Source organism: Rhinoderma darwinii, chromosome 7 (assembly GCF_050947455.1).
Source record: "Rhinoderma darwinii isolate aRhiDar2 chromosome 7, aRhiDar2.hap1, whole genome shotgun sequence".
NCBI lineage: Eukaryota > Metazoa > Chordata > Amphibia > Anura > Rhinodermatidae > Rhinoderma > Rhinoderma darwinii.
In genome coordinates this window covers 139,560,296-139,577,084 of record NC_134693.1, presented here as the reverse complement: position 1 = coordinate 139,577,084, position 16,789 = coordinate 139,560,296, and the positions used below count along the sequence as shown (strand labels likewise).

The 16,789-nt window shown below is 40.9% G+C and overlaps 2 protein-coding genes across 3 annotated transcripts; both read right to left on the bottom strand.

Annotated features, from left to right (window-relative positions):
* Positions 1 to 273: 273 nt before the first annotated feature.
* RPL32 (ribosomal protein L32) lies at positions 274 to 5,222 on the bottom strand. The gene is made up of 4 exons (XM_075831844.1): positions 5,116 to 5,222; positions 2,640 to 2,740; positions 2,372 to 2,553; positions 274 to 452 (listed from the first exon to the last, which is right to left on the bottom strand). The coding sequence occupies exons 2-4, from the start codon at positions 2,733 to 2,735 to the stop codon at positions 323 to 325; spliced, it is 408 nt and encodes a 135-aa protein (XP_075687959.1). The 5' UTR covers positions 2,736 to 2,740; positions 5,116 to 5,222; the 3' UTR covers positions 274 to 322.
* A 628-nt stretch (positions 5,223 to 5,850) lies between these two features.
* EFCAB12 (EF-hand calcium binding domain 12) lies at positions 5,851 to 16,504 on the bottom strand. Of its 2 annotated transcripts, none has more exons than XM_075832429.1 (9): positions 16,427 to 16,504; positions 15,507 to 16,108; positions 14,800 to 15,000; positions 8,164 to 8,323; positions 7,814 to 8,055; positions 7,261 to 7,474; positions 6,990 to 7,164; positions 6,334 to 6,459; positions 5,851 to 5,996 (listed from the first exon to the last, which is right to left on the bottom strand). In XM_075832429.1, the coding sequence occupies exons 2-9, from the start codon at positions 15,960 to 15,962 to the stop codon at positions 5,876 to 5,878; spliced, it is 1,695 nt and encodes a 564-aa protein (XP_075688544.1). In that variant the 5' UTR covers positions 15,963 to 16,108; positions 16,427 to 16,504; the 3' UTR covers positions 5,851 to 5,875. The 2 variants fall into 2 exon arrangements, with proteins under 2 accessions (XP_075688544.1, XP_075688545.1); XM_075832430.1 differs by having other exon boundaries at positions 6,334 to 6,456.
* Between the last annotated feature and the right edge of the window lie 285 nt (positions 16,505 to 16,789).

Below are 16,789 nucleotides of genomic sequence, written 5' to 3'. Positions count from 1 at the left end.
CCCCCACTGATCATATACTGATGACCTATCCTGCAGATATAGGTAGGGGTCAGCACTATTAAACAACATGTGCAAGAGTACCTTAAACTCCAGGAAAAATTCCTGTGGGGGGGCTGGAACGTTACTCAGATTCTCTCCTTCCTGTTGTCATGCTCCGCCTCCTCAAGCCCTGGTGGAGTGTTCCTTTAAGCTTGTGATACATAAAACCCGGACAATTCCTCCTCATACTATTATTTTTATATCGGCACGCTTTAAAAAGAAGAAAATGCTAAATCCCTTTTTTTTTTTTTAAAGTTTATTTAGCACAAATAACCACAGATGTTTATTCGTTCTCCTCGCTGCGCAGTCTGGCGTTGGGGTTTGTGACTTTGATGGCGAGCTGTGCTGCTCTTTCTACAATGGTCTTTCGGTTCTTTGAGGAGACATTGTGAGCGATTTCTGCACAGAAGGACCTAGGAAAAGGACAGTTTGTGAGATTGTGATCATTAACAGATTTATTCTAATCAACTCAAGTGCAGGAGAACCCCCCCCCCTTCCCCCAATTCCTGAAACTATGGCCTGAATGGGACCTTCATGTAATAGCCAGTAGCGTCAGGATAGCGCCAATGACTGATTGTGGCCAAGACGCAACATTACAATCTCATGCAACATGCTAAGAGTAATTGCAGAAAGCCGGGGGAGGGGCAGTAAAGAGGGGCCTCAAGTGAATCTATGTAATTGCAAACAAATCCAACACTGGAACCGCGGACACTGGACAATGCAGGTACATATGTGATGTCACACGATCCCGCCATATAATCTTTCGTGTGATAGCGCAATGTACATTACTGTGCACACATGATCGGTTCAGTTCTGTATAGCCCCGGCCTATTGATGTAGATCAGAATCTATAGCGGGAATCTCTCGGTGCACGGTCTGCATGGGTTTTTCCAGCTGCGGATCTACAACTCCCAGCATGCACTGGCCTAGTTCTGAGTACTAGGAACAATCTTCAACTGCACCTCAACATCTGAACACACATTAATGGCAGCAGGTGCAACTTTATGGAAGCAGAGAGAACATCCTCTCTGTTCCTCCACTATACCTCATCTTATACAAGTTTTCAGGTAAATATTGTATTTGTTCACTAACAGCAAGCAGAGATCTAGAAAATCGTGAGAATATAAGCTTCATCTACATAAACCTACTTCAAAAAGTGGTGTACCAGTATAGACCGGGCCCGATCACAGTAAGGAGCGGCGGTCAAGCATGCGCGGTGCCTTTCCATTTAATGTCTGAGACGGATGGAAACAGCTGAGCACTGTACTTGGCCGTTTCCACCAGTCCAATGCTTTGAATGGAGCAGAAGCGCACATGATTGACCGTCTCTTCTTAGTCCTCCTCACTAATGCAGTAAGAAGGAACATGGGCTCAGCAGGTCCAACGATCAGCACCTATCATGTGGATAGGTGATAATTGCCGTTTCTGATACAACCCCTTTAAAGAGGCTCTGTCACCAGATTTTGCAACCCCTATCTGCTATTGCAGCAGATCGGCGCTGCAATGTATATTACAGTAACGTTTTTATTTTTAAAAAAACGAGCATTTTTGGCCAAGTTATGACCATTTTTGTAATTATGCAAATGAGGCTTGCAAAAGTCCAAGTGGGTGTGTTTAAAAGTAAAAGTCCAAGTGGGTGTGTATTAGGTGCGTACATCGGGGCGTTTTTAATACTTTTACTAGCTGGGCGCTGTGAAGAGAAGTAACATCCTCTTCTCTTCAGAACGCCCAGCTTGTGACAGTGCAGATCTGTGACGTCACTCACAGGTCCTGCATCGTGACGGCCACATCGGCAGCAGAGGCTACAGTTGATTCTGCAGCAGCATCAGCGTTTGCAGGTAAGATCGACTTACCTGCAAACGCTGATGCTGCTGCAGAATCAACTGTAGCCTCTGGTGCCGATGTGGCCGTCACGATGCAGGACCTGTGAGTGACGTCACAGATCTGCACTGTCACAAGCTGGGCGTTCTGAAGAGAAGAGGATGTTACTTCTCATCAGAGCGCCCAGCTAGTGAAAGTATTAAAAACGCCCCGATGTACGCACATAATACACGCCCACTTGGACTTTTACTTTTAAACACACCCACTTGGACTTTTGCAAGCCTCATTTGCATAACTACAAAAATGGTCATAACTTGGCCAAAAATGCTCGTTTTTTTAAAATAAAAACGTTACTGTAATCTACATTGCAGCGCCGATCTGCTGCAATAGCAGATAGGGGTTGCAAAATCTGGTGACAGAGCCTCTTTAAGAGAAAGGGACTCTACTTATGGTGTCCTCGACTCTCATAGGCACCCGTCATTTGCAGCGTCGTCGTCCCCCAGCCACTCACTTGTTGCTCATCATCAGAACCTCTAGTTCCTTGACATTGTGGACCAGAAACTTGCGGAATCCTGTGGGCAGCATGTGTTTGGTCTTCTTGTTGCTACCATAACCAATGTTGGGCATCAGGATCTGTCCCTTGAACTTCCTGCGGGCTCTGTTGTCAATACCTCTGGGTTTACGCCAGTTGCGCTGCAGGAAGGAAGAGAAACGGTCACGTGAGTTATTGTCCCCTCCGGCGTCACACGTATATTATATATGGAGGTCGCCGCACTGACCTTAATCTTAACATAACGGTCGGACTGGTGGCGGATGAACTTCTTTGTCCTCTTCTTGACGATCCTGGGTTTAATGAGCGGTCGGAGCGCCGCCATGATATCTAAAGACAACACCTGATTGGTTAATACTGAACCATCTTTGTAATGCTGAAAGGAGACACAATCATTCGTATGTCGCAGATAAACTTCAGACAACTGACACGAGAGGCCAGCCGCAGAATGGGTGACACTGCTGTACTCTCCCTCCAGGAACACGCTGCCAGAGCACAGGGCGCCCCACAGACTCGTGTATGGAGGGTGGAAGGGACGGCCGCTGGAGACTTCCCGACACTATGCCATGAATGTCTGCTTGGTGGGGGTGTAACTGCTGGAACCCTAAGGGAATGTTCACACGCAAAGTCAAAAATAGCTGAAACCACCGGAGCGGTTTTCAGAGAAAAGACTGATTTTCATCCATTTTTAAAGCTGAAATAGTTTTGAGCCGGTTTTTAATGGACAATGAAAAACAGCGCCAAAAACAGCTCAAGTAGCGACATGTTCCTTTTATACGCGTTTTTTTTAAACTGCGGCGTAAAAAACGCTCTGTCTGATAGAAACGTCGTTTGTCCCATTGAATTCTGTGGCCAGAGGTTTGTAAGAGTTAAAGTTTTTTTTTTCCAGGCGTATTTCAGGGTGTAAACACACCCTAACTGGTCACCAAAAAGGGATTGCAACCCCCACCATGCTTCCAGCGAGACACTAGGTTAGGCCATATGACTAAAGATGCAACCCATTAAGATATTGAAGGGTTCTCAGAAGTTGGCCCCCCTCTGATCATACCCTATAGCCCACCCTATTTATATACCACAGGTGGGACACCCCTATATACACCACCAGAAACCCATCATCCCAGACAGACTTGCAGAAGTTTGTAGCCCTCGTCTTCCCTGTGTTGCAATCATTGATGTAAATCCTTGCGGACATTGCGGTAAGAGGACCCTCCTCAGGGCAGCCATCGTCCCCTCCATGCTTTCTGGAGACAAGACTCTGATAACAGCGTCTAAGGACGGCCATAGATTTTAGATGTACGTCACCAAACCCGCTGATTTTGGCAGGACTGGCATGTAATGTGTATGGCAGCATCTCAACTCTCGCCCGACGGAAGATGTCAGGGGAGCGTAGAGTTGGGCATGTTGAATTTAAAAATGCCCGATTCTTTTTGCTTGTTATTAGAGAAGCCGCTGCCAGGAGTCCGGCCGCCACATTCTCCCGGAGAACATACGTGCACTCGGCTGAAGAGAGCGCCTGAACATACGGGGGAGTCGGGCGGAACAGCTCCCGGACAATCAGCTATCTAAAGTGTATGGCCGGCTTATAGGGGGTTGTCCAGGCTGGGGGCTGTTTTTTTGTTTTCATATACAGGATAGGTCTTCAGTATATGATCAGTGGGGTCCGAAACCCGGACCCTGTACCAACCACTATATCGCAGCCGTTCTGCAGTAGCTCAGCACCACCACTATACAGTTGGAGCCTTCTGCTTCCAGCACCAGGTGGCAGCCAGAAAAGCCGATCAGCGTGGGGTTCAGGGGTCAGACCTCCACCGATCAATAGGTCATCAGTATAAAATACAGCCCCATGACCAGACGAGGACTCCCAAGCCTTACACGATCACCCATCGTGCAGCGTAAACATCACTACAGGGGGCCGGAAGACGCCACTTCTCCAGGTGATAACCGCTGATCTCTGGGGTCCCAGAAACCCAACTCTGCCAATCCTATATATGAAGCGCAACAGAGGGGAGGTCACCAGTACAACCACCTCTTACCCTACTGGTGTCCGGTATATAAAAATCACCTCCAGTAACCTCCATACTAGACCTCAACTACACGGCTAACCCAACACAATCTGGACTCTGCTACACCGAACACCCCAGACCTGCCGCCCCCAACGCTAAAAACTACAATGAGAAAATGTAAAGGTCAACTCCTCTCACCACCTAAAACTACAGGAGCGACTGCAGGTCATATTTATGGGGGTCCAGGGAGCTGAGCTATGAGGTGCTGTCTGCAGGGTCCTTACATAGCTGCCCCCGGCGCTGCCTGTGACATGGAAGAAACATGGCGGCAACGGAGATTCTCTCATATTGGTTACAATATAACCGAATACAGAGAGAAGGGACGCTAAGACCAGGCCGCCATGCTGGGACTTGTAGACCCCACGCAGTTTGTCAGTATACAGAGATCTCCATAGATTAACCCCTTCTATGCAGTAATGAGAGAGCAGGGCCCAGGCAGCGGTGAGAGCCCGCACCATGTACACACAAGCCGCCATATTCCTCACAGGCCGTACCGACCTAACACCTCATATCCAGTCTATATCCCCAGTCCCTATAGAAATAACACAGCGGAGAACCCCCTCCAAGTTGCCGGCACACGATGATGTATCAGCCGGTACAAGATGTTATAAAATCAGCGCGGATGGCGACGGATTCACTCACCGGTTCGGAACGTCCGCCTTCTCCGCAGACAGCCCGAGGAAGAGAGAGAGTGAGAGGCGCTGGGCGAGGTAAAGAAGAGCCCGAGACTTCCGGAAGGAACAGCGCCAACTATGTAGCGGCGCCCAGCTGTACTGCATCCATGGAAACCACGTGACGTGTCTGCTGGATTTTGCAGGGATTGGTTTGCACTTGTAATTTTTTATATTTTTTTGGGGTCATTATTTCTAAATAGTTTCAAATCCAATGTCCTCCATGAAGAGTTAGGAAACAAACATAAGACCTTGCAGGAGGTTGTGTATGAAACTGCAGTCTGGCCATTAATCCTTATGGGACTCCCTTAAAATGGTGCAATCGTGGTCATATTATATAAAAGTGGAATATATATTTTATATCTGATATGCGCAAATGTCAATTTTTTTACAAGACCACAACTGTAAAATGAAGCCACAATCTCAGGTGGTGTTATTACAGATCATGGAATATCGCTATCGGAATCTATTTTTACCTCCCTGACCCTGACGGAAAATTCCCAGTGACCCCCGAGTGCCCTCCATATCACAGGCCGTGCTACAGTGTGAGGACTCCCCCCCCCCCCCAGCTTCTCTCACCTCAGCTTTCTGAACCCCTGTGAGTGTGACATGGAGGAGGGGAATATTGGGGGTTTGCTGTAGTCACCCCTGAATATTTAGATGGCGAGAGTCTTACCGCAACTGAAAATAAATAAAATAAAGAAGATTTGTATAAAGAAAAATCCATTTTATTACAAGGTAGTGTCGGTTACTTTGGGCAGATAGATACGAAGCTTCTCCTGCAACTGTCCCGGCCAAAATGCGTTGTCATCGGACGTATAGAAGCGATGATGGAATCGGTGCCTCAGGTTTCTAAAAGTAAAAAGATTATATGAACATGATGAATTCTAAGCACACAATAATCTTCATATGTCACATTCCCCTCCTGAAATACTCTGTGCTGCTGCTGGGGGATCCTGCTCTTTCCCCCATGTAACTCCCATTCTAAGACGCCTCACAAGATCAGCACACTCCTCTCCTGAAGGACTCTGTGCTGCTCTGGTGCTTCTGCTGCTTCCACTATGTAACTCTCAGTCTGTGACCTTCGACAAGGTCATTACACTCCTCTCCTGAAATACTCTGCACTGCTCATGAATTTCATTCTTTTTTTACATCAGCACCCAGCGCTGCTTTTGCCTTTTCATCTTACCGGCTCATTTCCTCGAATTGCTCAAACGTCGTCCAGCACCTCAGCGTTTCTGTTCCGACTTCCTTCTTGCCTCTGACTTTTCTCTTGACCAACTTGACATATTTTTCTGGAGGATATGGGCCACTGCTAAAAATACTAATTTGTTATCATTTAAAACTCTACTAGTAACTTTTTTAATTCTTCCACATTCCCGTTCACCGCATCACCCTCCAGACAGGCCAGGACATAGCTCTGTTCATCCTGCACCTCCTGGTTCATAAACATAAGGCCAGGATTACAGTAAAGACTGACACTTTACGCCCTTACACCCCCATATCCTGATCATAAAGGGTCTTGCTTTCCCAGGAGGGCATACATACCATAGTGGCATCCCAAGTGGCTGCTCTGGGGCCCTTGGAGAAAGTGGCCCCAGGTCCGGTTGGCCCCATGCCCATTCTAATTAGGTGGTGAGAACCTAAGCACGGCTTCCACTCTTTACAAGCGCATCAATAGTAATAATATCCAGTGGCCCTTTATGACCTGTATGGAGGGGGGGGGGTGTGAATTAGCAAAATAAAGGGGGCTTACTAATTTCCTTTTTGGAGCCCCCTCTATGTATCCCTCTTGGGGAATCGACCCAGTATGGTTTTACGTGTTCATTCAGCGTGGCGGCTTACCAAGTCTCCGAAGAATTTCTCCATTTCTTAAACATTCTTGCTCCCTCCAGAGAAGATGTCACTCGATCACTCTGCCCCTCGACGTTATCCTTGGACGGGAGCGCTGTCCCGGGCTGTCGGAGCTGCAGATGTTCTTCCGATTCACAAATGAGCTTGTCCCCCGGATAAAATAAAGCTGCCCATAGAGACATGAAAAAAACGGATATTCTCAGACTCAGACCGAAAGGACCATTTCTAGGGCGAGGACTTCATAACGAGAATGGGGTGTCACCTTGTTCCAGCAGCGTCTCTGTGAGGGGCACCCCATAGGCCTTGCACAGTTTTAAGATCTTGTGGTATTGCTGCAGGCCCTGTCTTCTGAACTGCTCCACCAGCTCTGCTGTCTCCTCTCCCAGGGTAGAGGGCAGAGCGTGGGCATCTACAGCGGCATTACCGGTGCGCACCAGACGGCACTGCTCCAGCCATTCTAATAGACGGGTGTTACTCTAAGGAGAAAACGGATTACCGAATACTTGATCATTACTTCACACTGTAAGATGTTAACATTTCCACCTAAAATGCAAAGCGCCCCAGTAAATAAAAATCGTCTTCAGCTATTTCGTGTTCCGTCTGGAAAAGCTGGATGACAACCAATATGACCACTATTACAGCTGCCCCAAAGGTAGTCACCCAGCTTTCCCAGAGCAATGTTTGAAAGTGTTATTATAAAATGTAAACCATAAGTTTTATCTATTAACCAGTTAAATGTTGAACGAGTATAATGGTGGGATGCTGGGCCTTGTAGTCCCTACTGCACTGCCACACTTCCTGTCCCACCATTTTACCTGTGCTCTTCGTCTCCTTTCCCTGTAATTCTTTCCGATCTCCTCCATGTCTTCGTAGCTGAGGGGTCTCATCTCATCCAGACTAATCGGTGGCACCTGTAAGAACTGTGATTTGCTGCTGTCACTTTGTCCGCTGTAAACTGGACGGGATTTCCATTTGGAATCCATCAAGCTATCGAGACTTCTAGAAACGGATGGCTCAGGTTGGGCGTTACCGGGCGGTAAGAAGCATTTTACAGCTGCTGCAAAGACATAAAACATATGCAATGCACCGGTTGTTCTGTAAAATTCCTTAAATTCGGCATCTGATAATCCAGAGAGTCTAATAGACCATAACAATTTTCCTCTACCTGGGTTTACTGACATGCCTTTCTTACGCTCGTCCCTTGTTTTCTTCCACCATAAATGTCGTCCTACTGAAAGCTCCTTGTAATTAATATGATTGGGATATTTGCTGCCAAGTGAGACAACCAGATCATCAAATTGCAAGTCACTGATAGGTATCTCAGCCTGATAAAAAAAAGAAAAGATAATTAACAACTATAATGCTGCCCCTACAAACACAAATATAAATAGTAGGGACAGTATTATAGTAGTTATATTCTTGTATATAGGAGCAGTATTATAGTAGTTATATTCTTGTATATAGGGGGCAGTATTATAGTAGTTATATTCTTGTATATAGGGGCAGTATTATAGTAGTTATATTCTTGTATATAGGAGCAGTATTATAGTAGTTATATTCTTGTATATAGGGAGCAGTATTATAGTAGTTATATTCTTGTATATAGGGGCAGTATTATAGTAGTTATATTCTTGTATATAGGGGCAGTATTATAGTAGTTATATTCTTGTATATAGGAGACATTATTATAGTAGTTATATTCTTGTATACAGGCGCAGTATTATAGTGGTTATATTCTTGTATATAGGAGTAGTATTATAGTAGTTATATTCTTGTATATAGGGGCAGTATTATAGTAGTTATATTCTTGTATATAGGGGCAGTATTATAGTAGTTATATTCTTGTATATAGGGGCAGTATTATAGTAGTTATATTCTTGTATACAGGGGCAGTATTATAGTAGTTATATTCTTGTATATAGGAGACATTATTATAGTAGTTATATTCTTGTATACAGGCGCAGTATTATAGTGGTTATATTCTTGTATATAGGGGCAGTATTATAGTAGTTATATTCTTGTATATAGGGGCAGTATTATAGTAGTTATATTCTTGTATATAGGAGCAGTATTATAGTAGTTATATTCCTGTATATAGGGGACAGTATTATAGTAGTTATATTCTTGTATATAGGAGCAGTATTATAGTAGTTATATTCTTGTATATAGAAGCAGTATTATAGTAGTTATATTCTTGTATATAGGGACAGTATTATAGCAGTTATATTCTTGTATATAGGGGCAGTATGTAGTAGTTATATTCTTGTATATAGGGGGCAGTATTATAGTAGTTATATTCTTGTATATAGGGAGCAGTATTATAGTAGTTATATACTTGTATATAGGGGCAGTATTATAGTAGTTATATTCTTGCATATAGGGGACAGTATTATAGTAGTTATATTCTTGTATAAAGGAGCAGTATTATAGTAGTTATATTCTTGTATATAGGAGCAGTATTATAGTAGTTATATTCTTGTATATAGGGGCAGTATTATAGTAGTTATATTCTTGTATATAGGAGCAGTATTATAGTAGTTATATTCTTGTATATAGGAGCAGTATTATAGTAGTTATATTCTTGTATATAGGGGCAGTATTAGGGCGGGTTCACACATGGCGGATTTTCACTTAAATTCCGCTGCGGACACTCCGCAGCGTTAATCCGCAGCGGAGCCGTTTCTCCATTGACTTTCACTTTAATTTCGCAGTGTTCGTTTACACGATGCGTACAATTCCGCTGCGGAGCATAGGCTGCGGAGCGGAATGTGGTGTCCGCAGCATGCTCTGTCTGTTGCGGAGCAGTGGCGGACTGGTTGCGGACTCATGGCGGAATTTCTCCATTGACTTCAATGGAGATTCTAAGTTCCGCAATGAAGTCCGCAGCTGTCATGCACATGTTATGTGTGGTGCGGAGCGTATTGGTTTTTTAACATGACATTTCTTCATTCTGGCTGGACCTATGTATTTCTAGGTCTACAGCCAGACTGAGGAAGTCAATGGGGCTCCCGTAATGACGGGAGCGTTGCTAGGAGACGTCAGTAAATAGTCACTGTCCAGGGTGCTGAAAGAGTTAAGCGATCGGCAGTAACTGTTTCTGCACCCGGGACAGTGACTACCGATCCCAATATACATGTATCTGTAAAAAAACATATAAGTTCATACTTACCGAGAACTCCCTGTTTCTGTCTCCAGTCCGGCCTCCCAGGATGACGTTTCAGTGGAAGTGACGGCTGCAGCCAATCACAGGCCAAGCACAGGCTGCAGCGGTCACATGGACTGGCGCGTCATCCAGGGAGGTCGGGCTGGATGCCGAAGGAGGGACGCGTCATCAAGACAACGGGCGGTAAGTATGAATTTCTTTTACTTTCACTAGGGAAAGTGCTGTCCCTTCTCTCTATCCTGCACTGATAGGGAGAAGGGAAGCACTTTTCCTGCAGTCCGCAGCGGCCAGTCCGCATCAATTTTCTGCACATTTTGTGCAGATCCGCAGCCGTAATCCGCAACCCGGATTAGGTGCGGCATTGATGCGGACAGTTGCGGAGGAATTCCGCCATGTGTGGTCATGCCCTTATAGTAGTTATATTCTTATATATAGGGGCAGTATTATAGTAGTTATATTCCTGTATATAGGGGCAGTATTATAGTAGTTATATTCTTGTATATAGGGAGCGGTATTATAGTAGTTATATTCTTGTATATAGGGAGCAGTATTATAGTAGTTATATTCTTGTATATAGGGGGCAGTATTATAGTAGTTATATTCTTGTATATAGGGGCAGTATTATAGTCGTTATATTCTTGTATATAGGGAGCAGTATTATAGTAGTTATATTCCTGTATATAGGGGCAGTATTATAGTAGTTATATTCTTGCATATAGGGGACAGTATTATAGTAGTTATATTCTTGTATAAAGGAGCAGTATTATAGTAGTTATATTCTTGTATATAGGAGCAGTATTATAGTAGTTATATTCTTGTATATAGGGGCAGTATTATAGTAGTTATATTCTTGTATATAGGAGCAGTATTATAGTAGTTATATTCTTGTATATAGGAGCAGTATTATAGTAGTTATATTCTTGTATATAGGGGCAGTATTATAGTAGTTATATTCTTATATATAGGGGCAGTATTATAGTAGATATATTCTTGTATATAGGAGCAGTATTATAGTAGTTATATTCTTGTATATAGGAGGCAGTATTATAGTTGTTATATTCTTGTATATAGGAGCAGTATTATAGTAGTTATATTCTTGTATATAGGGGCAGTATTATAGTAGTTATATTCTTGTATATAGGGAGCAGTATTATAGTAGTTATATTCTTGTATATAGGGGCAGTATTATAGTAGTTATATTCTTGTATATAGGGGGCAGTATTATAGTAGTTATATTCTTGTATATAGGAACAATATTATAGTAGTTATATTCTTGTATATAGGGGCAGTATTATAGTAGTTATATTCTTGTATATAGGGACAGTATTATAGTCGTTATATTCTTGTATATAGGAGCAGTATTATAGTAGTTATATTCTTGTATATAGGGGCAGTATTATAGTAGTTATATTCTTGTATATAGGGGGCAGTATTATAGTAGTTATATTCTTGTATATAGGGGCAGTATTATAGTAGTTATATTCTTGTATATAGGAGCAGTATTATAGTAGTTATATTCTTGTATATAGGGGGCAGTATTATAGTAGTTATATTCTTGTATATAGGGGGCAGTATTATAGTAATTATATTCTTGTATATAGGGGCAGTACTATAGTAGTTATATTCTTGTATATAGGGGCAGTATTATAGTAGTTATATTCTTGTATATAGGGGGCTGTATTATATTAGTTATATTCTTGTATATAGGAGTAGTATTATAGTAGTTATATTCTTGTATATAGGAGCAGTATTATAGTAGTTATATTCTTGTATATAGGAGCAGTATTACAGTAGTTATATTCTTGTATATAGGAGCAGTATTATAGTAGTTATATTCTTGTATATAGGAGCAGTATTATAGTAGTTATATTCTTGTATATAGGGGGTAGTATTATAGTAGTTATATTCTTGTATATGGGGGCAGTATTATAGTAGTTATATTCTTGTATATAGGAGCAGTATTATAGTAGTTATATTCTTGTATATAGGAGCAGTATTATAGTCGTTATATTCTTGTATATAGGAGCAGTATTATAGTAGTTATATTCTTGTATATAGGAGCAGTATTATAGTAGTTATATTCTTGTATATACAAGGCAGTATTATAGTAGTTATATTCTTGTATATAGGAGCAGTATTATAGTAGTTATATTCTTGTATATAGGGGCAGTATTATAGTAGTTATATTCTTGTATATACAAGGCAGTATTATAGTAGTTATATTCTTGTATATAGGAGCAGTATTATAGTAGTTATATTCTTGTATATACAAGGCAGTATTATAGTAGTTATATTCTTGTATATAGGAGCAGTATTATAGTAGTTATATTCTTGTATATAGGAGCAGTATTATAGTAGTTATATTCTTGTATATATGAGCAGTATTATAGTAGTTATATTCTTGTATATAGGGGGCTGTATTATAGTAGTTATATTCTTGTATATAGGAGCAGTATTATAGTAGTTATATTCTTGTATATAGGCTCAGTATTATAGTAGTTATATTCTTGTATATAGGAGGCAGTATTATAGTAGTTATATTCTTGTATATATGAGCAGTATTATAGTAGTTATATTCTTGTATATAGGAGCAGTATTATAGTAGTTATATTCTTGTATATAGGGGCAGTATTATAGTAGTTATATTCTTGTATATACAAGGCAGTATTATAGTAGTTATATTCTTGTATATAGGAGCAGTATTATAGTAGTTATATTCTTGTATATACAAGGCAGTATTATAGTAGTTATATTCTTGTATATAGGAGCAGTATTATAGTAGTTATATTCTTGTATATAGGAGCAGTATTATAGTAGTTATATTCTTGTATATATGAGCAGTATTATAGTAGTTATATTCTTGTATATAGGGGGCAGTATTATAGTAGTTATATTCTTGTATATAGGAGCAGTATTATAGTAGTTATATTCTTGTATATAGGCTCAGTATTATAGTAGTTATATTCTTGTATATAGGAGGCAGTATTATAGTAGTTATATTCTTGTATATATGAGCAGTATTATAGTAGTTATATTCTTGTATATAGGGGCGGTATTATAGTAGTTATATTCTTGTATATAGGAGCAGTATTATAGTAGTTATATTCTTGTATATAGGAGGCAGTATTATAGTAGTTATATTCTTGTATATAGGGTCAGTATTATAGTAGTTATATTCTTGTATATAGGGGCAGTATTATAGTAGTTATATTCTTGTATATAGGGGCAGTATTATAGTAGTTATATTCTTGTATATAGGAGCAGTATTATAGTAGTTATATTCTTGTATATAGGATAAGTCTTATAGTAGTTATATTCTTGTATATAGGAGCAGTATTATAGTAGTTATATTCTTGTATATAGGGGCAGTATTATGGTAGTTATATTCTTGTATATAGGGGCAGTATTATAGTAGTTATATTCTTGTATATAGGGGCAGTATTATAGTAGTTATATTCTTGTATATAGGAGCAGTATTATAGTAGTTATATTCTTGTATATAGGAGCAGTATTATAGTAATTATATTCTTGTATATAGGGGCAGTATTATGGTAGTTATATTCTTGTATATAGGGGCAGTATTATAGTAGTTATATTCTTGTATATAGGAGCAGTATTATAGTAGTTATATTCTTGTATATAGGGGCAGTATTATGGTAGTTATATTCTTGTATATAGGGGCAGTATTATAGTAGTTATATTCTTGTATATAGGGGCAGTATTATAGTAGTTATATTCTTGTATATAGGAGAAGTCTTATAGTAGTTATATTCTTGTATATAGGAGCAGTATTATAGTAATTATATTCCTGTACATAGGGGCAGTATTATAGTAGTTATATTCTTGTATATAGGGGCAGTATTATAGTAGTTATATTCTTGTATATAGGAGCAGTATTATAGTAGTTATATTCTTGTATATAGGGAGCAGTATTATAGTAGTTATATTCTTGTATATAGGAGCAGTATTATAGTAGTTATATTCTTGTACATAGAGGGCAGTATTATAGTAGTTATATTCTTGTATATAGGAGCAGTATTATAGTAGTTATATTCTTGTATATAGGGGCAGTATTATAGTAGTTATATTCTTGTATATGGGGGCAGTATTATAGTAGTTATATTCTTGTATATAGGAGCAGTATTATAGTAGTTATATTCTTGTATATAGGAGCAGTATTATAGTAGTTATATTCTTGTATATAGGAGCAGTATTATAGTAGTTATATTCTTGTATATAGGAGCAGTATTATAGTAGTTATATTCTTGTACATAGAGGGCAGTATTATAGTAGTTATATTCTTGTATATAGGAGCAGTATTATAGTAGTTATATTCTTGTATATAGGGGCAGTATTATAGTAGTTATATTCTTGTATATAGGAGCAGTATTATAGTAGTTATATTCTTGTACATAGAGGGCAGTATTACAGTAGTTATATTCTTGTATATAGGGAGAGTATTATAGTAGTTATATTCTTGTATATAGAGGGCAGTATTATAGTAGTTATATTCTTGTATATAGGAGCAGTATTATAGTAGTTATATTCTTGTACATAGGGGCAGTATTATAACTACTATATTACTGTCCCCTATATACAAGAATATAATTATGGAATACATGTACATATTTACGTCACCTCCTTCCTCACAGACTTCAGGTCTTGACTGGAGATTTCCCTCTTTTTGCTTTTGTTCGTCTGGTTATAGAGGTCTACAAGGCGAAGTCGTCGTTGGTGCAGGTAATAGTCCATAATGGCCAGGGCTTCAGGGTTGGGTTGCTGGATGGAGGGTGTAGTGACACGGCGTTGTGCGCTCTTTGACATGCTGCGTTCTTCATCCTACAAATAAGATTTTTCAGAGAAGTAGTCATTAGCGGAGTTTAGCACTCAGGCTTGTAGGGGGAGCAGAGGCGGTAATTGTATCTGGACCCTGGTGCATGAACTACAACTCTCAGGCTGGAAGTTATGTTGGGAGTTTTAGTTTTGGGACAGCTGTAGAGCCACAGGTTGTAGACCACTGATATTTGGAAATCTTCAAATTATGACTTAGGCTACATTCCCACGGCTGTTTTCAGAACAGTGTAGTTCTACGGCTGTATTCACACTGCCGGTTTTGTATCGGCCGTGAATACTGGCCATCAAAAAATAGGAGATGTCGCCGAGGGAGGTCATGGTGCTCAGTACAGAACTGCAGTCGCTTTCTTCTAATGATAGGAGGGAATCTCGCTCACAGACCTCCACGAATGACATTTCTGGACGTGTCCTTTAAAGTGTTCCGCTTCTTTGCGGTCACATTACGACAGCGCTCTAACCATTAATAGCAGCGCTGTAACTACTGCACCCACCATTTCTTGAGCATTCTTCCAGGACATCTTACTTCCGGCCTGTCTTTCTACCATTTTATTCCGTACGCGTCTCTCTAGAGCAGTCAGCTCTGGTTTTCCTTGCAGCCACGTTTCCACATCCCCCATATTGTCCAACTGGGTTCTTAAATTCTTCCTTTCGGATATCCAGTCTGAAACACTTCTCGGAGCATGACTTGGCTCTTCTATCCCACTCGGCCGATCAGATTGTGACCTGAAGATGCTCCTGGAGGCCCCAGACGTCTCCACATTCACTTCTTCTGTACCAGACTCAGCTTTTTCCATGGCGGGAGCAATGATTCGGCGCGTCCTTGACTTTGGAGGACCAAACGTCCTGCAAGCCACCTTGAAGAACCGAGTCTGGGACAGGTCTCGAGGTTTCCAGCTCATGGACTCGGTTGACAGCGGGAGGTCTTGGAAGGAAACCTCTTTAGCCATTGTCAAATTCTGCGTAGACGCACAAATGGAAGTTTTACAGGGCCGGAAACCATGGGTAATGGGAGCGCCAAGATGTCAGAAGCTGAAATGGTAGTGAGGTAATTGCTCCTCAATCGGAGACGACCAATAACATCATATAGCGGAGTCTAAAAAAAATAAAAAATCAACAAAAGTGTTATTGGCTCTGCTCTGCCTTACAAATAGGCCAGTCCTCGGACCCCCTATAAACCTGCACTGATACAATGTAGCAAACTATGTATCAGTCTGGAGTCCAGACTGGTTAGTGCGTAGTGGATTGTCTAGACTGGATACAATTGCAACAAACCCTCAGCTGTGAAAAGTATTACATCTTAGTTTCACATCCTGTGAATATAAACAATAATGCTGGGTGTAGATTACGCTTTATAAACCCCCTGAAGTGATAGGTGGGTGTAGATTATCCCTCCAGCCTCCCCCATACAAACCTCTGCAGCCAATGCCTCCATACAGTGAAGTAAAACCCCTCAGACTTGATGTTTACAAGCACCATGGTAACTGCCCCGCCCTCTGCACGCTGATTGGATAAGGTGTAGGATTTATTTACAGTTCAGAACAGACCTAAGAGCTCCAGCTGCAAGTGTGTCTCCTCAGGGTAATGGGAATCTCACTAAGCGGCCATTTTTATGAAGATCAAAACTGCCTGATACTTTATGTTTCGGCCTCAGCAGAATGGCTCCTGTACTTGAGACATTCTATTATCAATGTTTAATTTTATAATGTAAATGAAAAGTAACATATGCTATAAATATATGCTACAATTTGTAATTCTGTATATTGGGGGGGGGGGG